Genomic DNA, 24,237 nt, shown 5'->3' on the forward strand with positions numbered 1-24,237 from the left:
TTGCCTTAGTTAAGGAACACAATGTGACGGTTTTCTACCTGATGACAAGCATGTTTTAGCAGTGGAATTAGAGAACAGGAGGTATTGCTCTCTACATACCCTGTGTACGCAATAAATATAAATGCTGTCTGTTTGTATTTCTAGACTTAAACATTAATGCAAGTGTGGCAGTTTTGCCTCCTATGCCTCCTGCAAAGCAAACTGAAGAGTCCAGTTCAAGCGACGATTTTGGACCCAAGCTGCCTCCAGTTTTATCATCTGGTAGGTCCTAAAAAAATGCATAAATGCAACACTCCAGATTTAGGTGGGGACTCACTCAAAATGGGTTTCTTTTATCTATCTTCCGTTTTAGAAAAAAGTAATTGGGGATCATTTACCTTATTTTATTTCTAAATCGTCCTCTCTTCTATTCTCAAATATTGTCTGTATGAAAGTGTATTGAAACAATAAATCTCTTTTGTATAAAGTGCTTTCAGAAAATGTCTTGCAAACGTACCCTAAAAAATGGTTAATATAATTTAAATTGTCACTATTTTCCTTATTCCTGTCTATGGAAAATGTTCCAGACATCATTTGTTGTTGTGTACAATAAATAATATAATAAGTGTATTGCCCATTTCAATAGAGCACACCGTAATTTCCTGCAATTGCATGATCATAGGAAATGATCCAGGATACTTGTTTAATGACCTCAGATACAGGAAAGGCAGCATAGATGTTTAATCCACTAAACTATTTTACTGACTATATTGTTTTAAAAAGGCTTACAATATGTTTACGAACTTCTCGTCAAGATGACTACCGGAGAGGGTTCCTTCTGTCAAGGTCCTTGGGAACCGGGACTCCCCACCTTCGAACTTTTCTGTACAACTGGGGTGGCCAGATGTAAGTGGTTCATAACAGTGTTTGTCAGAGCCTCTGGAGAAACATTTAAGTGCAGTGGGAGCTGCTGGAGAGATGCGCCAAGCCGTGAACAGAAGAGATGCAAGCCTGCAAAGACAGAAAATGGTGCCTGTGCAGCTATCATGATTGGTGGTGGTGGTGCACACTGGGGCCAAAGTGGAGATAAAAGTCCTGTATTGCACAGAAAGAGAACATGTAATGTGTGTGTCGAGGGGGTAATGAGGGGGGTGGATGACGGAGGGACATAGCCTCTTGTGCCAGAGAGGTCTGAGATTGCAGTGTGACTGGCACGTATGGCTCCCCCGTGCCAATAAGCCAGAGGCAAATCATAAACTCCCTATAATAAAATACCTTAAAGAACAGGGATGGGAGGCACCTCCACACTGATATTGACCTAACTGGGGAAACAGTATGTTTAGCAAATAATGCCATATGGAGTCAAGAGTTCAGTGTTTGCATAGTACAATGACAACACACCTAAGCTTGCCCATGGATAGAGCAGTATTCCCAGTAGTTAACTACAGAGCATGAGATACCCCAGAGTCCTTGACGTATGAGGATTCTATAGCACCAAAACTCTGTGTTCGAGGCATGTGAGCTGTAGATCACATGCTTTGCATACTCCTGCCAGCTAGTGTTGGTTCCGGCTCGGTATCGAGTGAGACAAAGTCTGGCACCGAGCTGAAACCTTCAGGCTCGAAGCCGAAAACCGCTTTGAAGCTGAAATTATATAGACACCAAAAACAAAGCCTCCTTCGGCACCAAAACATTCCGCGCCGAAAAGTCATTCTACCCCGGCACCCATATCCTCAGTGCCGAAACCTAAAACTTCCTGCAAAGCTGCAGGATCCGATTTTTAACACCCAAATTGGATCCAAAACAAAAGGAACTTTATATAAATCCAGATACAGGACGCGTTCTCACTAAATAACCTCAGAAACGCAAACCGGAGTCAGAGGACACCCTTTACCATATTCCTTTGAAGAGGAAGAATGTAGGTACTAACCCCTCCCCTCCTCCTCCACCAACATGTTTCCCTGCACCAACTTGTTCCCCTGCACCATTTACTGATTACAACAACTAACTCTCCACCACCACCACCACGTGACGATGATGGAGATTGGGGGCAATATTTTACCAATAGACCCCTGGAAGGATTATAACACAGATTCACCTACAGAAAACGACCCGGATCTTTACCCTGCAAAGCCTTCCCCTCCTGATGACAATGTAGGATATCTAGAATTATTTGCTAGAGCTGCAGAATATCATGGGGTACAATTACACAAGGAATCTCTAGAGGAAGATTTCCTATTTGAAACGCCCAGTAGCACACAAAGGGCTAGCCACACTCTACCTATGCTAAAATGTTTGATGAGAAATGCCGATGATACCTTTAAAGATCTAGTGCGTGCTCGCATTCTCACCCCCAGAATTGATACAAAATATAAGCCTGTTTCCTCAGATCCAGTCTTTATTAAAGGACGGTTACCACTAGACTCCCTGGTGGTCTCTAATGCATGCAAACTGGTGAATTTGCAGACTACAGGGGATGCCCCCCCTCCAGGCAAAGAGTCAAAACTATTAGACGCCTCCGGTAAACGAGACGCCGCCCAGGCAACAAATCATTGGCGCATTGTTAACACCCAGGCCCTGCTAGCCAGATATGATAGGGCACACTGGGACGAAATGGAGCAATTGCTACAACACCTCCCAGATGAGCACAAAGCAAAAGCCTAGGTTTTCGTCCAAGAAGGGAAACTCGTGTCCAATTCCTCAATTAGATGTGCTTTAGATGCTGCAGACACCGCAGCTAGAGAGATCAACACTAGTGTGTTATTAAGGAGACCTGCATGGTTGAGGATTTCTGGTTTCAAACCTGAAGTACAACAGTCTATTTTAAATACTCCTTTTGACAAGGAACGTCTCTTCGGGCTTGAAGTAGATAAGTCATTAGAAAAAATGAAAAAAGACACAGAAGAAGCCAAGACTATGAGAGCTCTGCAGTGTCTCTCCAATCAGGGCTTCTTCCGTCGCTACTTCTACCGTGGAGGGTCGAAAACCATGTCCTCAGATAATACTGCCGCCTCCTACAAAGGCAACAATCAATCTTCCTCTACAAGGGGCTTCCTTAGGGGAGGCTACAGAGGCAACAACAACAAAGGTCGCGGCAGAGGTTCCACACTGCATAATTTCCCCTCCCCCAACAAACTGTGGCTTGCCTACACTGCCCCCGATCATTTAACGCCTGTCGGGGGATGTCTTCCACAATTCCTCCCCATTTGGCAATCTATCACCGCAGACAAGTGGGTGTTAGGAATTATCCAACATGGTTATTGCCTGGAGCTTACCAACATTCCTCCAAACATTCCAACACGTTCTCACAAAATGTCACCAGAACATTTACATCTACTTGAGCAAGAGGTCCAATCTCTCCTGTCCAAGGGAGCCATAGAACCTGTGCCGTTACAACAGCAAGGAACAGGCGTGTACTCCCTGTATTTTCTCATCCCCAAAAAGGACGGCTCATTGAGACCTATTCTAGACCTGAGAGAACTAAACCTCTACATACTTTCAGAGCATTTCCACATGGTGACACTTCAACAAGTGCTCCCACTTCTGTAGCAGGGCGATTTTATGTCTAGTCTAGACTTAAAAGGTGCATATTTCCATATTCCAATTCATCCTGCACTTTGCAGATACCTCAGATTCATGATAGCGGGTCATCATTACCAATTCAAAGTACTACCGTTTGGAGTCACCACTGCTCCCAGGGTATTTACCAAATGTCTGGCAGTAGTCGCAGCACATGTGAGAACACAACACATGCATGTCTTCCCATACCTGGACGACTGACTCATCAAAGCCAGCACTTACCAAATGTGTCTCCTACACACTCCAACCACTATTCACTTACTTCACCAACTAGGGTTTACAGTAAATGCATTGAAGTCTCATCTACAACACACAAACTTATCTGGGAGCCAGAATAGACTCTTAGAAAGCTCCAACCTCTCCCAATACAGCCAGGATTCACAGTATACAGTCCCTTCTCACTCAGTGTCAGCCCAACCAATAATTACCAGCAAAAGTATTAATGCAACTGCTAGGGATAAGGCGTCTTGCATTATAATGGTTTCCCACGCAAGACTTCACATGCGCCCCCTTCAAGAATGCTTAGCAAGTCAGTGGAACCAGTCGCTGGGTCAGTTGACCGATCGAGTGTTGGTAATTGGCTGCACCCATCGCTCTCTGTAGTGGTGGAACCCACAAAATATATCCAAAGGGCGGCCCTTTCTTGACCCTGTTCCACAGACCTTTCTAATAGCAGACACATCGCTCAATGGTTCTGTGCGCTCACCTACAAAGTCACACAGTCCAAGGATTATGGAGTCTAAAGTACAAGAGCCTCCATATAAATCACCTAGACCTTTTAGCAGTGTTGCTAGCGCTCAAATCATTTCAAACTCACCTACTAGGCAAAACTGACCTAGTCCGCACAGAGAACATGACAGCTATGTACTATATACAAAAACAGGGGGACACACTCTCTCCAACTGTCACACCTAGCACAAGCCATTTCGAAATGGGCCATACATCACACGATTTATCTCCTAGCAGAACATCTTCCAGGAGTAAACAATCAAATTGCAGACTTTCTCAGCAGACAGAGACAGCAAATCCGCGAGTGGAAACTTCATTCCTAGATTCTTTTTCCCTACTTTCAGGAATGGGAATTGCCTCACATAGACCTGTTCGCCAAAGCGCAAAACGCAAAATGCCCAAGCTTTGCCTCCAGGTTCCCACACCCGCTCTCCAAAGGCAATGTCCTATGGGTGAACTGGTCAGGGATATTTGCCTATACTTTTCTGCCTCTCCCACTCATTTTGCTGATAGTTCGGAAGCTCAGACAATCATCCCTCAAACTCATTCCCATAGCTCCCACACGGACATGTCATCCTTCGTTCACCACCCTCCTTGAGCTCTCAGTAGTTCCACACCAAAAGCTGCATCTCAACTCCAGCCTCCTCACTCAGAGCCATGAAGTAATCAGGCATCCAAATCCCAAGGAACTCAACCTAGCGATTTGGCTCCTGAAGTCGTAGAGTTTGGTTATTTACACTTAGCACCAGACTGTATGAATATTCTAAAGTAGTCTAGGAAACCTACTACTAGGGCATATTATACAGCAAGGTGGAAACAATTTGTTATATACTCTAACAATATCAATCCCCTTCATGCTTCAGTGCAAAACATGATCTGTTATCTCTTAAACTTACAGTAATCTGGATTAGCCTACACATCCATTTGATTGCATTTAGCAGCAGTAGCTGCATACAAAACAGACAACACTTATCTTCATTCAGAGTACCAGTGCTTAAAGCCTTTATGGAATAACTAAAAAGAGTAATACCACCAAGAGCTCCACCTGCACCAGTGTGGAACTTGAACATAGTCCTTACGAGACTAATGGGGCCACCATTTGAACCAATGCACAAGTGTCAACTACAATTTCTCTCATGGAAGGTTGCTTTTCTTATTGCAATCACTTCCTTAAGGAGAGTTGGCGAACTCCAGGTACTAACTATACAAGAGTGACACAAAAGGGGAGGGTGGGTCCGAGGGAAGTTTAAAAACCAACGAGGATAGATTCTCCAAACATTAATACAAAACACAAGAAATCCTTGGTCTAAAGTGCTAGAATAGCATCAAGAGAGACACCAGCAGTGATACCCTGTCACTACTGGGGGAGTCCTTTAATTAGGATGAAATCCCATCACCCATCGAGGTGGCATGCTTCATCATCGGAATTCTCTCCTTGGCAGAGACTCCTAGCCCCGCCAAGGACTACGACCCCCTCACTGTGAGGGAGGAGCTGAGGGATGTTTTATGATTCCTACTCTACGAAGGATATACTAAATCCTAGAGATGTAAAACTCTAAACTGGTTGGGTAACAGGCGCAGTGCAGAAAACATAAATCTCAAAACGTGAGGTAAGTGATACTAAAACTAACTACCAGGAGCGAAAAAAACTTTATTGGCTCGTTCCTAGTGTCAGGATTAAAAACAGTGCACCTGCAGTATGGGAAAGATACTAACTGCATGTGACAGATGAACCAGGTCTACATGTTTCGTCCAAATCGACCCACAAAGGTGTCACAATCTTCGTCAAGATCTATAAACAATGTGATACTGCGATAGACTACATGAAAAAGTGAAAGGTAACAAAACCAGTAGTCCCACTTTTGGTGAACACGATTTACTGGTTTTACATTTAGGAAACAGAAGCAACAAGAGAAATCAAATGCAGGTGTCTCAAAATATATGTCAACACAATTGTAAAACATGTGAGTCGTATGTCCTCATCACTGGCCTGCTGCCATAGTACAAATAATAAAAAAGTCAAACTTTGTCTTACCCATTGTTTACGAATAAGAGGCCTCACCTTAGCCTGGCAACAGCTCAGGGGAGAGGCACCGATCTGAAAGAAGGATGTTTACAAGTGTCAGACCAACATGGCAATATTCAGTCGGACACGACTCCAATCATGCATGCACATTGGAGAAAACTGTTCACAGTATCAGCTAGGGCAACGAAGTGCCAGTAAGGTGAATTTTAATAATGGGAGGCGTACATAGTATGTTGTGGACAATACGCCTTGTTTGAAGATGTGACACAATAATGTGGATGGGAAGCCAATGCAAGGTAGTGATTTGCATGTTTATTAAGATTTACAGTTGTCACACCTCTGTGTTTGTGACAACAGAGTTATGGCATTATAGTTTGACCTCTGAACGTGATATACCTCATTGGGGGCCAAGGTTCCCAGTCTCAATGGTGCATATCAATCTAGTGGAAGAATTGAACAAAGTGCTCCAAGTGAAAAAACTGCTAGCATAGCTGCATGTATATATTGTAATATCCACGATCTTATGTGGCTTCAGAAACGTGCCTTAAAAGGTCAGCTTGGTACAATGTGTGCTTACAGGTACAGACAAGCTTAAGCGTACTAGCACGCAAATACAGTCGCAAAATATGCCTGTATAAGTTTAAACAGCAACGTCGTTACATGGTCCACAAACATGCCCCGCTATAGGCAGGATGTAGGCGCAATGCCCATCGTTATAACGTGTGGGCTAGTAGGAGCATATAGTACCACGTGGCAAAAGCGAGCGAGTACGTTTTTGCAGTCATATTAGTGTAATAAATCTATGACGAGATTAATGCAATGCGAGCTTGATGGGACATGCAAGTGCAGAAAAAGTTCAAGCGTACGGGTACGAAAAGGCAGTAGCTGAGTTCGCCGGTAAACAACTAAGTCGTTGGTAGGCTCAGAATTGTACCTAACTAACGGTTGTGGAGAGGAGTTGGCGTAACTGCTAGGGCCGTCGATCTTTAATTTTGGGAACAGGGTTTGAGTCTCGGCAATGACGCTGAACATCCTGTGATTCTGGGCAAATCACATAATCTCCCCGTGACTAACAAATAAATAAAAAAATGAATGTGTCCTCATGTAACGCAACTGGTGCTATGTAAAGCGCTCTGATACCCTATTCGGGTCAAGGTCGTGCTATATAAAACTCTGCAAAATAAAAATAAATAAATAAACGGTAGAATGTCAATACAGTGCCTAGCGTTGTAATGTATGGGCTGGTATTAAGCTCAAAAATAGAGCGTACAGTGCAAGGCGTGTGCTAGTATGAAGCTTAATAGGAGCGCCTAGGTGGACGAGTGCGAAATACTACTGGCTAACACGCGGCTGGAGTGGCTTACCTGTCCGGCGGTACCCCCTGGGCGATAGAAGAGCTGCAACCGGAGGTACCGACGGCCATGGTTCTGGTGAATAAGTAAGCTACTCAGCGGCCGTATGGGAGTGTGTACGTCAGACGTCCCGCTGCAGCAGACGCTTCTGGGAAGTGTAGTCTGGCGACCAGCGGTTGTTCAATGACCGTGTGGACATGTGTACGACAGATGTCCCGCTGCAGCAAAGGCTGCTGGGAAGTGTAGTCTGGCGGCCTGCCGTTTCCAAGTGCCTCACATCAACTAACTAGTTTACCATGACTTGCATGTGAGGAGCAGATGCGTGCAGATCGTTCCTGATGAAATGTAACAATGGAAGTCTGATAGGTGCTTCGCATCAAATGGCTAGAACAATCCTTGGTATTGCCACAGATACGGGGAGCGCGTGTAGTGCTACTCGGCCACAGTACATGAATCCTATCATGCAATAACTATACAAGAGCCTTTCTTTCAATTTCATAAAGACAAAGTGGTTCTTCGAATCTATCCCAAATTTCTTTCTTGAGTGGTTTCTGCTTTTCACATCAATCAATCAGCTGAGTTACACGTGTTCTTTTCTCAACTGAGCTCTACACACACTATATTATGTGGAAAGAACAAAAGATTTTTATAAGACAAAACAGCTCTTCGTTGCTTTATCGCTTCCACATAAAGGCAATCCCATTTCTAAATCGGGCATTGCAAGATGTATCGTGAAATGTATCCAAATTTGTTATGTCAAAGCGAAACAAACGTTGACAATACCCACTAGAGTGCATTCCAGCCGCAAAATAGGGGCTACTATGGCCTTCTTAGGGAATATTCCCCAGCTGATATCTGTAAGACAGCAACATGATCTACATCGCACACATTCACCAAACACTATTGTGTAGATGTGTTAGAGAGGCAACAAGCTAATGTAGGCCAGGCAGTACTTAAAACACAGGTTAGCCACCGCTTTGGGAGTTTACTGCTGTGTAGTCTATGCAAAGCATGTGATCTACAGCTCACATGCCTCGTACGGATAATGTTACTTACCCAGTCAGCATCTGTTCTTGGCACATAGAGCTGTAGATTCACATGCATCCACCCACCTCCCCGGGTACCTATACCTGTTGCAGTTTTCTTACTTTACATACATACACACGGACATCTCTATTCTACCTTTACTAACTCCAATCTGACCCTCTGCAGGAAAGCAATCTAACAATGGAGTCGATGCCCATGCACACTATCACTGAAAGGAGGAGTCACCTACCTCTTGACTGGAAAGATTTCTTCAAAGAAAAACAATTTGCAAACATCCTGTCCCACCACTAGATGGCAAGAATATGCAAAGCATGTGAATCTACAGCTCTACATGCCAAGAACAGATGCTTACTGGGTAGGTAACATTATCCTTTGGGGGTGCTGGTGGGCTCCCAAGTGCAAAGGTGACCTGGTACCAGAAGTGAAGGGGAGAGAATTGGATGAGGTGTCTCCTGAGGATGTGGGGAGGGCTATGTGGGAGCCCTCTGTGTAGACCCCCTAGAGGATTGGTGTGCTGGACACTGAATGACAGACTGTGAAGTACATAAATGGAGCGCTTAGGAACCAAATTTGAATCACCTATGTTTACTTTGGAATTTCCTAGCAAACGGTCATACAAATGCCACAGTTATAAAATAAATAAATTGGGTGAAATTGATACATTTTTCTAACAGTGTGAGAACTCATCAAGCACCATGTTGACCGAAATGATTGAAGCACTGACTAAAGACATTTTAACAGCATGCCTGGTCGGATTGGAAGAAGACATTGAAAAAACTACCATCCATACTTTAGCCACGCTTAGTGTGATCTTGAGCAAAAACAGTTTAGGCGAATGAGGCAGCAGATCATTGTCTACACCCAACGGTGGTACACCTAGGGTCTCAAACAAGAATGCTTATGGACAAAAGCGACAGAGGCCACTTAGGTACATGCTTGCCTTAAGGAGATTTTTAGAGACATTCAAAAGTAAGGGACTTATTACCACATAGATATGAGGCCCCATAGTGTGGGTAGACGTTCATTATAATGCATGCCTCAGAAACATTGTGATTAGAATGTCCATTTATTTCCTCAGGGAACGAAAATGAAGCAGCTAGACAGCACAGTCCCCTCAAATAGTGGGACAGCCAGATATCTTGGTTTCAAGATCTTTCAGCAACAATGCTGCAGCACAGAAAAGATAGGGTGACTCAGTTGATACATTTGTTACAGATGACTGTACTCTTGTGGATTACAATATCTCTGAAAGGGCGACAATGGTGCTGTGACCACGCTGGAAGAGGGACAATTCATTTTGTGTTGAAGAAGAATGTATACCTTCGGAGGAGTCATTCGCCCCTTCTGCGAATGATCACAGCACAGTTGAAGAACTGAAGAAGGCCATCAGAGCAACAAAGCAACGAGGAAGAGAAGTGATGCCCAGAAATCCCAATGTTGTTAGACTGTAACATCTAAGAAAGCACAGTCACCTAACGCTAAAGGATTTGTAGCTTGGCTGTATGTTGTCCGCTATCATGCTGGTCCCAACATGGAAAGACTAGGATGTGTCAGAGGTATAGTTGAGATGCTGTTTGCTGAGGTGGTAAGTAGGTCTTAGGTGAGTGAGGAATAGCACGGAGACATAGAATAGTAAGAGTTGCGTAAGTATCACAAGTTATTTAGCCTTTGAGATGAAAGTAGACTGAAAGTTAAGCACTTTTGTGGTCCCAGCATAAGTTAATGGTAGAGCCCGGTTGCCTCAGTTTATGTTGGTAAAATTGGGTAGGAGAGAGGGGGGAGAAAAAGATGCAGTACAGGTGTTTCAGCAAGGTGCATTTGGGGCACATAAAGAAATAGAATATGTTCGTTTTGCTTCCATTATGGTAAGGAGCCTGAATTCTCCCAACAAGAGACCGAGATTTCCTGCTTAATTAGAATTCAGGATCCTGATTTAATTTTCCTTTGGGAAATCCAACTACTATAAAGAGATCAGTTCAGCGTAAGACATAAAACATACCCCATGCATTTTGGGCTTTGGCATCTTCAAAAATGGCAGGACTAGCCTGTACGTGCAGACGATTATTGGGAGGGGAATCTACCAGGATAAAGAAGGATCTTGATTCCAGTTGCTTCATTGTGCTAATGTAGCTTGGAATCAAAATATAACCCTGATCAGTGTATTCGGGTCGGACTGGCCTATACTACAGTCAGGCAGTGCCTAAATGGCTGGTCTGATAGTTCAGTGTGCGGGTGGTTAGGGGCCTGGTTTATAGTGTGCTGGGCTGGTTTTTACTGTTTCTTTCCCTGATATTAATATGCATTTTTGCAGCGTGAATCTTTCTGGATTCACTATGCTGTGCATTATTCCGCGATCTTGTGGTTGGGTCCGGATTCGTAGTCTTTTCTTTGTTTTTTTTTTTTTTGTAGCCCAGGTGGGCGGCGACGACCCACCATTTGGTGCACCTCCCGTGACGTCGTCGTGCTTCCTGCGGAAGTCCCACCTTTGGGGCGCCATCTTCGGGTTCTTTTTTCCCTTTCTTTTTTTTTTTTTTTTTTAACCCTAGGCGCTTGATTAATCCTTCTTGTCCATTTTTCTGTAAGTTTTCATTCCTTCTGATCTTTTCCATTTTACCCCCTCTTCCTCCAGCCTCATCTTCCAGAGTTACAATCGAAGGAAGAAGAAAGAAAAGCGAGTTTCATCGATAACTACTACGAAGATATCACAGGACAGGAATAGATTACATCAGGAGCGCGAAGAAAGGAAGTTTTGCGACTTTTCTTCGACGCCAAAGGAGAATGCGCACTCAGAGGCCCTGAGCGCAATGGACAAGACGCCATTCAAGTTCTGCCCTAACTGCCACCACAAGTTCGCGCAGAAGGACCAGCATCCGGTCTGCAACCTCTGCCTACCGGTCGACCACCAGAGTAAGGACTGCAACGCCTGCTCAGCCTTCGCGCCGAAGACGCTCCGGGTGAGAGATCGGCAGAGAAGAGCCAACGCCAGCATGGATGGCAAGGGTAAGGCCCCATCGCTCTACGATCTGGGCCTATCCACGGACGATGAGGACAACGTCGCCGAGGGACCCGAAAACTTCACGGTCGTAGAGACCGACAAGAAAAATGAAGACGAGGTAAGAGAATCGTCTAGCTCAAAACAGAAAATACCTCGAAAACCCGAGGGTGACTCGAGAAAATCAGAGTCAAAGTCCACGAAGGGAGCCCCGGTGCCGAAAAGTTCGACGATGAAGGGGGGAACCATGGACAAGAGGCCGAGCGGATCCTTCGAGAAGGACTCCCTGGTGCCGAAAGACGCCGAAAGGCAAGGATCGTCGAAGTCAACCCAGGAAACGGGTCGCTCGACGCAGAAAGAGCGGTCGACGCCGACGCAAGTTCCGTCGAAAAGGCCCGCGGTCGACGCCGAAAGCATCTCCGAGATGGAGAAAAAGAAGAGGCGGCTCGAGGCCGAAATGGAGAACATCCTTCAAAGGAAGAAGGAGTTCGACGCCAAGATGAAGGAATTCAAGATTCCAACAGCTCCACGGACGAACGTCGTCGAAGTCGAGGACGAATTCGACACCGAGGGGCTGACAAGAGATCTCGAAGAGGAAGACGAGACCTACTATGAAGGCGAAGCCGAGGAAGAAGACCAGCAGTCGTTCTACAGCTCGGCGCCATCTACCAGCCACGACATCGAATGGCAAGATCTCGACACCGAAAACCCGGAGGAGCCCGTGGACACGTACCCTTCGAGGCCTTCGCCACCCGACGACATCGGGGTGTACAACATGGTGGTCAGGAGCGCAGCGACAGCCTTCGGCGTCAAACTCGACGAAGAGAGGCCGAAAGCGGATTTCCTCCTCGAGACCCTGCTCCCCATCCAGACGAGGAGCCAATTCCTCCCCATGCTACAAAGTGTGATGAATCAGGGGAGAGAAGCCTTCAAGGAACCAGCGACCTGCCGTTCGATCACGCCCAGGACGGAGAAGTATAAGCACTCTTCTCTGGACCCCCCTTACATCAAGGGTAGCATCACCGCCGACTCCATCATAGCTTCCACGGCCAGGAGAAGGGCCAACGTACCAGCAACTTCGGGGCCACCACCTGATAAAGAAAGCAGGAGGATAGACCTCACAGGAAGAAAGGTCGAGCGGAACGCCGCAATGCACTGGCGCATGGCGAATTCCAATGCACTTCTCAATAGGCACCAGTACCAGCACTGGGACGAGATGGGGGAGCTAGTAAAGCACCTCCCCGAAGAATACCGCTAGAGAGCCTCGCACCTGGTAGACGAGGGTAAAAACATCGCCAACTCTTGTATAAAGACGGCGTTGGACGGGGCAGAGACTTCAGCAAGACTAATGGCCATAGGGGTCACCGAGAGAAGGCATGCATGGCTAAGAATCTCGGGATTCAAACCGGAGGTGCAGAACAACATCCTTGGCACCCCCTTCAACGGAGAGACACTGTTCGGAGCAACAGTAGACGAGAAACTCACCCAGCTGAAAAAATAAAACGAAACGGCGAGGTCCATGGGGGCCCTACAGCTGAGGGGAATGAGGCGAGGCAATCCCTCGAGGAGACCCTACGGTAGGGGAGGAAGCCAGCAGGGGGCGTCGCACCAGACGTTCCAGCAGGGTCAGCAGGCTGATAGTCACGGACAACAAGGTCAACAGAAGCAAAACTGGCAGTACCAACCTCGGGGCCAGTCCTTTCGCGGGAGAGGGAACGGACGTGGCCAGAGGAGGAGAGGGGGTGACCAGCCCTCATCAAAGTGACTCAGTACGAAAGAGGACGCCTACCCTCGACATGCCCCCAAGGGTGAGGCGCAGTACAGTAACATCAGGGGGGAGAGAAGATTCAAAAGCCTACGAGCATACAACACCAGTAGGCGGAAGACTGAGGTTCCACCTTCAGGAGTGGCGGCGTATAACCACAGACATGTGGATACTGAACGTCATGCAGTACGGATACTGCGTAGATTTGGAGAAAAAACCTCCAAACAGAAGACCGAAGGGAAGGCAGAGATCGGCTCAAGAACTGGCCCTACTCAGAGAAGAAACACGGAAACTTCTAGAGAAGAGAGCTATAGAGGCAGTGCCGTTCAGAGAACGCAACAAGGGGGTCTACTCAAACTACTTTGTGGTCCCGAAAGTAGACGGAAACCTCAGACCCATCCTGGACCTGCGGTACCTAAACAAGTTCATCAGAACGCAGAGGTTCAAAATGACTTCGCTGCAGGAGGTACTGCCCCAAATAAGAGAGGGGGACTTCATGGTCACCGTGGACCTCAAGGATGCCTACCTGCACATCCCAATAAACAGAAGACACAAGGGCCTTCTAAGGTTCAACATCGACCAGGAACACTATCAGTTCACAACCCTGGCCTTCGGATTAAAATCGGCGCCAAGGGTTTTTACAAAATGCCTGTCGGCAGTCGCGGCCCACCTACTGTTAAATGGTAGCGGCAGTTTCAGTCGGTATCCTTTCAAGTATTTGCCCGGCGGTAATCGCCTCTCATACCACTCGATAATTTACCAATAAAAGAGGCAGGCGCTGGAGACTGGAAGGCAGGAAACAAGGTTTTATTCCGTCGGAGCAGAACACATCAGATCAGACAGCAAGGTATCGTCACGAGGTGCTCTAACTGCATCTCTGAGACCTGGTCTCTTATACACTGGTTTATTGCTTTATTACACATAGTACATTCTTGAGATTCCCTTGATGTGCGGGGAAATATCCCCTGAAGCCCCGGCTCAGATCCGATCCCACACATGGTTACAGTAGAGGTTCCCACCCTACCCGCAGTGGGAGATGGCTATCGCGCAGCAGGGAATTCCGCCAATTCCCAGGGGTGTGTGCAACCGGCCGGGTCTCAGGGGGTAGGGGCTTTGATTCTACTGTAATCCCTTTGATGTGGGGTGTTTCCCTTACAGTAGGGGCAATAAACTGCATCCGCAGGGCTAGGTGATGGCCTGGGACCAGTTCAGACAATGGGGCGCAGAGGAAAGGGGTTATCAAAGGAGAGGCATGACCATGTATGGGTTGTCGGTCGGAAGTGGTTCCGTAGCAGGGTCGCGCAGAAGGAGAGGGTTTATGGCCTGTATGAGAGAGCGGGGGTGGCCGGCGCGCGGGGGATGCTCGCAGCGCCGGGGGGAAGCGCTGGCGATCGAGAGTGAGCGGGGAGAGAGAGTGGGGTGCCTAAAATGGCGGCCGTGCATTTGCTATGCGTGGCGCTGGGGAGAGGCAAGATGGCGCAGATAATGTTCAGTTTGCACGCTAAATTTCCACAGTCCTCCCTTTTAACATGTCTCGCCAGCTTGCCTAGTTTGAATCTATCCCCATAATACCCCGTACCTCCACCTCATTCAGAGCTTTCATCCGCTCAGTTTCAAAGTCCAAAGTCTTAGGGCAGATGCAGTTCATAAAAAACGAACATAAAGGTGGCAGACACTGAATCCCCAAGCAACATCCACATAGTATCATGATTGGTATGAGGATAAATGAAAACAGCCTCCATCCCCAACCTTTAATAGCGTCCCAAAACCAACTCCCCAGCGACCATTCTTCTTGTTCTTGATGGACCTCTGTGGACAGTCTGTGGAGGTGTTCAATTGCTTTGTAGACTGAGGGTGAGTTATCCGGTATGTAGGTACAACAGCTGGACCCAATGATGCGGCATGCTCCTCCGCGGTCAGCCAGAACCACATCTAGAACAAGGCGGTTCTGGAGAGCCACCAGGCGGACGGCCTGAAGCTCAGCGGTGTTGTTGGCGAGGGCGCCAGCTGTAATGTTCATTGCTGTTTCGACCGCCTGGGTTAAGTGGCGGATGGCACGGCTGTTTGCCATCGGACCCCAGAGCGGAACAAGACCCTTTACTGCGTCCATGAACTGTGCTCTGGTGGAGTCGGTTTGTACAATGTCTTTGGCACGTTTCTGTCGGTGATGGTTTGCTGGAGCCACATACGTCGGAGGAAGGACAAAGGCGATGTAGCAGGTGCCTCCCCAACCTTTCGGGAGCCAGGTGTAGGCCTTAGTACCACACACGAAGTACATATTCGGGGAGGCAACAAAGGAAGGTGGATCAACTGAGTCCAATGTTCGGGTGATGAGGCAGGAGCTGTGGCCCACCAGCTGTGCCCCCAGGCCTTCGAGGCATACAGATCCAGTGATGTTGATGACGGACAGGGCCACTGTTAGGGTGGCGGCTGTCCGTTTTCGGAGGTAAGAGAAGGTGGGTCTGGCTGGATTGTTGAACACTTGCATTTCAATTCGTTCTTTGGCGGGGATGTCCATGTGAAAGGAAGTGTTCGATCTCAGAGGGCAGAAGAGGGCGGAGGTTCTACCAGTTTTGTTCAGCCAGAACCCATGGTAGAAGTGTGACATGGTTCTGCCGGAAGTGGCATTGTCCTTGTAGCTCTCCTGCAGGAGGATCAGCCAGGCGAGGCAGGAACCATGGACGGAAAAAGGTGAAGGGATGAAGGGGATTGAGTGCCCAGTGGCATGGGGCAGCAATCCACAGATCCAGCAGTTAGTGGCGTTGGTGGCAAGATTGTGTTGGTGGAGTAACTGCACAAAAGAGTTATTCCAGAACTCCTTACGCCTTTCTCGGAGTTGGGGTGAAAGTGAGATCAGATGGTGTTCTTTCGTGGTGGTAGTTTTGAACGGTAGTCAGCAATGTCTTATGAGCGGGTGTGCTCTCCTCCATGATCCAGAAGGTGACCACGAGGAGAAGGCAAAAGAGAAGGGAAATGAAAAGTGCTATTGTCTTAAAGCTGTGCATTCGGTCAGTCTTTGAGTTTTTGAAGTGGATCTTCGGACGTCCGGTTGCTTCCATCATCTTCATGTCGGGCGCTTCCATCACCTTCAAGAGACTCGGTAGCGGGCAGAACCACAGACTTTGTTTTAGTTTCTCTCCTGGCGGCCTTTGAGGTGCCTAGGCTACCGTTCTGAGATTTCCACTTAGCCTGTGGTCTGCTTAGCCGAAGTTTTCTCCTTTCGTCGCAAGTTATACCCTTCTTTGGATGGCACAGTGGGATCGGGATATTCAGTCAACTCAAGTGTCTCTGTATCCGGGCAGTGGCTCAGGGATGGTCGGTCTTTGTCCAGAAGTTCCTCTTGGGCGGTGATGTTGTCCGTGGTTGTCAGGGTCGGTGATACCTTCTTGCAGTGGTGTGCGTGCAGCCAATTGCGTTTCCCCTCCACTCGAAGAGCTGTTCGGGTGGTGATCAGGACTTGCAGGGGGCCCGTCCACCGGAGCTCCAAACTCTTGGTGCGCTGGAAGTTACGCACTAAGACGAAGTCACCGTGTTGGATGTCGTGTCCCGGGCCCCTGGAAACATCGGGAATGGCGTGCAGCACCTGCTGATGGATAACAGACAACGTTTTAGTTAGATTGTACAGATAATCAGACATGAGGACGTCCGGGACGTCGTGGATGGATGTCGGTTTTGGTGCAGTCCAAAGGTTCATGGGCCGCCCGAAGACGACCTCGTAGGGGGTTAAGTGGTGTTTGGTGGGGGTGGAACGCATTGATAGCAATGCTAGTGGGAGAGCGTCTGGCCATCTTAGTCCTGTGGTGGCGACTATTTTTGCTATCTTAAGCTTCAATGTGGCATTGTGTCGCTCAACCAGGCCTGCAGATTGGGGATGGAAGACCGCATGGAACTTCTGTTTTACACCCAACCCTTTTAAGATGAGTTGGATAACTTCGGCTACGAAGTGGGGGCCATTGTCGCTCCACAAAATTCGACAAAGGCCGTATCGGGGGAAGAATTCCTTCAGCAGTACTTTTGCAGTAGTCATAGCGGTGTTGTCATGGGTCGGGTAGGCTTCCACCCACTTGCTGAAGGCACACACAACGACAAGCACATACTTTAAACCTTGGCACCTTTCTAGCTGGACATAGTCCATTTGTAGGACTTCAAAGGGGTGATTGGGGACCCCAAACCCTCCCCGGGGTACAGCAGTTCCTTTCCCAGGGTTGTGTTGGAGGCATACTAGGCATTGTTGGACCAGACGTTTGGCTGAGTCTGATATTCTGTCGTTGTGCCAGACTTTGGAGATGAGTTCGATCATGGGGGCAGACCCTATGTGTGCGGGGGAGTGTGCCATGGTCAGCATGGGGATCAAGTATGAGTCGGGTAGTAACCATTTGTTCGAGTCTTTAGTTCGCCAACAACCGTCATCGTCCTTCAATCCCACCCGGGCCCATTCAGTTAATTTGTGTGGTGTGCTGGCTAGTTGGATATCCCTAATCGTTTCCCTAGCATCCTTCCATTTCTCAGTTTGTGACCTGGTCACGTACATGCGGGTCGTGGACCTATTCTCGGCTGTGGTTCGGGCAGTAATGTCAGCTAGTGCATTTCCCTGACCTATAATGTCTGTCACCTTCTTGTGTGCCTGGCATTTGATCACAGCTATCCGTGTGGGGAGGAGGACTGCTTCGGTCAGGGCAGAGACTAGATCTCCATGCAGGATGGGTGTGCCATGAGAAGTCAAGAATCCCCTCTCTTTCCATAAGAGCCCGAAGTGGTGAACTACCCCAAAGGCATACTGACTGTCTGTGTAAATGTTTGCGGTTGTCCCTGCTGCCAGGATGCAGGCTCGTGTGAGGGCAATTAGTTCAGCCGCCTGTGCGGATCGCTGTGTGATGCGGGCTGTCTCAACAACTGTTCGAGCTGTGGTGACTGCATAGGCAGCTGAGGTGGTGCCATCAGGGAGCTTGATGCATGAGCCATCCACCCACAGTTCTCCGTCAGGGTCCGGGAAGGCAGTATCCCGGAGGTCAACCCTACTCTTGGTTTGTTCGTCGGTGAGGGTCACGCAATCATGTATAGGGGATGCATTGGGGTCAGCGTCAGGGAGAGGTAGTAGAGTAGCTGGATTCAGAGTGGTGCATCGTTTCAATGTGATATGGGGCGCAAGCAGAGTCAGTTCATACCCAGTCAGTCGTGCGCTAGTCAGGTGTTGAGTCTTGGTTTGGTTCAGGAGGGTATCGACAGCATGGGGTACCAATACTGTGAGGGGGTTCGAGAGCACGATCCCCTCACTTTGCCGGATAGAGACAGCAGCGGCGGCTACTGCTCGAAGGCAGGCGGGCAAAGCTCTGGCTACGGGGTCAAGAGTGGCAGAGAAGTAGGCACAAGGGCGTTGCTTAGGGCCTATGGACTGGGTTAGGACAGACAACGCACATCCCTCCCTTTCGTGGGTGTAGAGGGAGAAAGGTTTAGTGTAGTCTGGGGTTCCTAGGACTGGGGCCGAGCAGAGGGCGTCTCGTAATTCTTTGAAGGAGGATTGACATTCAGGTGTCCAGGGGAGGGGGAAGGGGACATCCTTAGCCAGCAGGGAAAGCAGAGGCTTTATGGTAAGACTGAAGTTTGGCAACCACTGTCGACAAAAGGAGGTGAGGCCCACTAGGGATCGTACTTGCTTCTGAGTTTTGGGAACAGGGGTTTCTAGGATGGTTTGAATTCGGTCAGGGGTAAGTTTCCTCCCGTCTTTGGATAGTAGGTGGCCTAGATAAGTTACCTGGGGCTGGCAGAATTGCAATTTCTTTCTGGAGACCTTGTGACCGTTCTCCGCAAGGAAGCGGAGGAGGTGAATGGTGGCTGTGACGGCGAGAGGAGTGGTGTCGGCCGCCAAAAGAATGTCATCAACGTACTGTATCAACACCACTCCATCGGGTAGTTGGACTGCATCCAGTTGCCTCTTGAGGGCTTGGCTGTAAATACTGGGACTCTCAGTGTAGCCTTGGGGTGCCCTGCAGAATCTGTACGAACGGGCTTTTAAAGTGAAGCCGAACAGGTAGCGGCTGTCTGGGTGGATGGGGATGGAAAAGAATGCGTTCTTGAGGTCAATAACAGTAAAGGTGGTGGCAGTGGATGGAATCAGGGTGAGGATGGTGGTGATGTCTGAGACTACGGGGTACTGGGGTATGACTACTTTGTTAACCTCTCGCAAGTCAACAATGAAACGGTAGGCTTTCTCATCCCCCTCGCCTTGCTTCTTTACAATGGGTAGGATAGGGCTGTTGCAAACATTACTGACTACTTCTTCTACCACTCCTGCCTCGACCAGGGACTCGATGATTTCCACCAATGCCTTCTCGCCTTCGGGTGATATCCGATACTGTGGAAGCTTTGGGAGCACTGCGTCCGGTCGGACGGTTATGTGTACCGGGTCGATCACCATGCGCCCTACATCTGAGTCGGTTTTAGCCCATAGATGTGAAGGTAATGTGTCGAGTAGGGACATATCAGCATCGGTTATAGAGAGCATACGCCGTGTGTGACAGGGTCTGGACAGATCTGGGTTATCGTGTAGGATGACTCGAACTCCGTCTGGGGAGCATCTGATGGTGGCTCGAAAATGCTTTAGCAAATCAAGTCCCATAATAGCATCGGGGGTGTTGGAGGAGAGCAGAAAGGTCGTGTCAGTGGTGTTGTCTTCTAAGTCAAAGGAGATTGGTGTTGATAAGGGGTTAGTGGAGGGCGTTCCGTCAAAGCCTATTGAGGTTACGTGTGAGCCAGACAAGGGTGCCCTAGGAATCAGTCGTTTAGATAACGCACTACGTGTCGCCCCAGTATCTACCAGGAATGGAGATTTTGTGCCCAAGACCTTAGCGGTGACGTAAGGACCTTGCTGGTCAACACGGAGTTCGACTGGATCCCTCCCTTGCCCCTGGCGGTCCTATGCGAAGTCATGAGTGCTCTCATAGTCGGACTGCTGACACTGGTTTTGGCGGGGGCGATCAAAGGTGTTTGGTCTGCCTGGCCTGTCGTTGATGGTGTTGTTCGTGTGCCCTCGTCCCTGTCCTCTATTTCTGGGGTCATATGCTGTGTCTCTGGGGTCCCTATTCTTGTTCATTTCCAGAAGGACCGGGCACTGGGATTTCCAGTGTCCGAACCCTCTACAGAACGCACATTGATTTCCATCTAAGTCTCTCCGTCCGTTGTAGGGTGCAGGTGTATGGTCTCTAGGGGGTAGCTTTCTAGGGGCGGTTGGTTGGTAATTCTCTTTCGGGGGTTCCCTTCCTATGGTCACCCCTTGCAACTGTGCTATCATTATTCTCTCCTTCAGTTCCTTTTTCTTCTTCTCTGATGCCCTATCGTTCTCGTTTTTCTGATTTTCGTAGTATTGGGCCATCTGGAGAATCGCTGCGGGTTTGGAGGCTGCCCAACTACTCTCGCTGGTCTGTAGCTTCTGGGAAACTTCCTGTGACAGACCCTTTACATAATTCTGGACAAAGAGGTGGTGTCCGGTTGCGGTGGTCATGTCTTGGCCACTGTAATCGGAAAACACAGTCTCGAATCGGGAGAAGTATTCAGACACATCTTCCTGGGGTTTCTGGCGGCAAGCCGTCACTATCGACCAGTCTACCTTTCTTTCTGGGATTAGAGTCTTCAGCTTTTGTACAATCTTGTCTGGGAGCTCTAAGATGGCTTTCGGGGGTTTCTGTCCTGGTTCTCGCTGTTTATCTATGGTATCGAGTTGTATCCAGGTATATCCGAACGGCTCAGCGTGGTCAACTTTCCGGATTTGTTTCCACACATCAGCCGGCAGGCATAGCCCAAAGAACAAGTCGATATCTGCTAACGTCATTATCGTTGAGCCTAAGGCTGTACCCAATTCAGTGTAGAAGGCAGTCGGGTTCTTTCTCAAGTCGGGTAGAGTCTTTCTAAAGGTCAAAATATCTTGCCGGTCCCACGGCTGGTAGACCCAGTTATATACAACCCTTCCCTTCGCATCTTGGTGGTTGATGTCGTCGTGTGTTCCCTGACCCCGTGGGGGGACCCAGTAGGGGGCAGCTTCTTTAATGGGCATCATGGCATCGGCCCTTCCTCCCTGGGGCTTAGTTGCTATGGGGGTTTCTGTTGTGGTGGTCTGTCCATGTTCTTTAAGGTGTCGGTAGACCTCGAGTGTACGAGTGAAGAGGTTCGTTACATCGCCCTCTCTTTCTTCCCCAATGTCTACCTTCCTATATAGGGCCGCTAAGCCTTCGGGACCTTTATCGTGGTACCTATCCTCATATGCATTCAGGGCGTGATAACAGAGCCGTACGACGAAGTGTCGTCTGCGGCTGTCGGCATACGAGTTATACACGTCTGTTATATACTCCTCACTTTCTTTTCGTTCCACCAGCGTCCCTACTATCCTGTCAATTCCTGCTCGTTCATCCTTAGTTAGTCGATTCATTCTGGTGGACTCTCTCTTTCCTATCTCATGGTCGACTGGCGTTGTGGTTGACGTTGGGTTCGGCACAAGAGGCTCAGCCGGCGCGGAGGCCGTGAGGGCCGAGGCCCTTGTACTGCTTTCGCTCGTGTTCGGGGGTTGTGGGTGTTGTACTATTGATTGGGAGGGTGCATACGGAGGGGGCATGTAAATGATCGGAGGACCTAACAGTAACTCGTCATTCGTTCGCTGCTTGGAGGACAACTCAGGGTAGAGCAAAGAAGGGGTCCTAACAGCGTACTGGCCTGAGGTTTCGGGTTCCTGTCTTAGTTTAGTTTCCCTTCTCTCTTTTATGTCTTCTTCTAACTTTCTAGCGGCAAGGTGAGCTGCCTTTCGTAATTCCTTTTCTGCTTTTACTTCTTCCCTCTTTTTCCGTTGTGTTGCTTCTTTGCGCCACATGCCGATACTGTCAAGCATAGTAGGCGTCGTCTTATTGCTACGCAGAGCTATTTCTAGCGTTTCTATCTTATGGTCGTCGAAGGATCCCATCAGTGGCCACTGACTTTCGGGGTCCTTCTTGGTATATTTATGCCACAGCTTGCTATAGGCTACGGCGACTAGTCCATATTTAGTGAACATGTCCTTATTAGGGGTGCCTTCCAGTGGAGCCGGATGGTTCACCTCTAATAAGCGGTCCGGGCAGAACCAACTACCAATCAGTGGGGAGAAGATAGGCATGACGGGTTTCAACGGGGACAAAAGTCAGCACTACCTATCTTTTCACTGCTTGCAAAGACTAGACAGAATATCTCTATTCTTCGTTATTTGTAAGCAGAGAATACCTCCAAAGAACCAATATCGAACAACTAGTGTTCGGACAATCAATCAATCAATCAATGGGGAGATAAAGATAGGCACGACGGGTTTCAACGGGGACAAAAGTCTGCGTTACCTACCCTTCACTATTTGCAAAGACTAGACAGAATATTCCTATTCTACGTTATTTGCAAACAGAGAATATCTCAAAAAGCACTATTCTTCAAAACAATCAATGTTCGGACAATCAATCAATGGGGAGATAAAGATAGGCACGACGGGTTTCAACGGGGACAAAAGTCTGCGTTACCTACCCTTCACTATCTGCAAAGGGAGAGAGAGAGAGTATTTCTACTCCTCCCCGTTTGTAGACAGCGAATATCTCAAAGAGAACAATCAATGAGCACAATCAATGAGCAATACTAGTATTTCCAGAGCATTAAACAATCAATCAATTATTTCTCAATTTGTCGTGTATCACGACCTTACCCGGACCGCGTGGACAGTTTCTCGTCTTCCGCCTCCAGCGCCCGATCGTCCTCTACTCTCCGTATTTGCCGCGGCACTCCTGATGGTTCCCAGTCAGGACCGTAGATCACTCGAGAGAGGTCTGCTCGGAACCAGTGAAGTTCGGATGATCGGCTGCCAGACGAGGGTCTATTGGGCAGGAGCTCTCCCGATCGTTGCAGTCGTTCACTCTGTCGTCGGGACCTCTCCCACTGGATCCACGTGTCGCTGATGGGCCCCACGTTTGGGACGCCAATTGTTAAATGGTAGCGGCAGTTTCAGTCGGTATCCTTTCAAGTATTTGCCCGGCGGTAATCGCCTCTCATACCACTCGATAATTTACCAATAAAAGAGGCAGGCGCTGGAGACTGGAAGGCAGGAAACAAGGTTTTATTCCGTCGGAGCAGAACACATCAGATCAGACAGCAAGGTATCGTCACGAGGTGCTCTAACTGCATCTCTGAGACCTGGTCTCTTATACACTGGTTTATTGCTTTATTACACATAGTACATTCTTGAGATTCCCTTGATGTGCGGGGAAATATCCCCTGAAGCCCCGGCTCAGATCCGATCCCACACATGGTTACAGTAGAGGTTCCCACCCTACCCGCAGTGGGAGATGGCTATCGCGCAGCAGGGAATTCCGCCAATTCCCAGGGGTGTGTGCAACCGGCCGGGTCTCAGGGGGTAGGGGCTTTGATTCTACTGTAATCCCTTTGATGTGGGGTGTTTCCCTTACAGTAGGGGCAATAAACTACATCCGCAGGGCTAGGTGATGGCCTGGGACCAGTTCAGACAATGGGGCGCAGAGGAAGGGGGTTATCAAAGGAGAGGCATGACCATGTATGGGTTGTCGGTCGGAAGTGGTTCCGTAGCAGGGTCGCGCAGAAGGAGAGGGTTTATGGCCTGTATGAGAGAGCGGGGGTGGCCGGCGCGCGGGGGATGCTCGCAGCGCCGGGGGGAAGCGCTGGCGATCGAGAGTGAGCGGGGAGAGAGAGTGGGGTGCCTAAAATGGCGGCCGTGCATTTGCTATGCGTGGCGCTGGGGAGA

General features: G+C 48.5%; 1 protein-coding gene across 1 annotated transcript in view; it reads left to right on the forward strand.

The window, feature by feature from the left end:
* The window catches only part of GPATCH1 (G-patch domain containing 1), a 366,682-nt gene that overhangs the window by 268,442 nt on the left and 74,003 nt on the right, over positions 1 to 24,237 (forward strand). The window contains exon 17 of the mRNA XM_085636704.1: positions 145 to 261. Within this exon, the coding sequence (XP_085492830.1) occupies positions 145 to 261 (117 nt within the window). The remainder of the gene's footprint in view (positions 1 to 144; positions 262 to 24,237) is intronic.

The sequence above is a fragment of the Triturus cristatus genome, chromosome 12 (genome assembly GCF_964204655.1).
Source record: "Triturus cristatus chromosome 12, aTriCri1.1, whole genome shotgun sequence".
In the NCBI taxonomy this organism is placed as follows: Eukaryota; Metazoa; Chordata; class Amphibia; order Caudata; family Salamandridae; genus Triturus; species Triturus cristatus.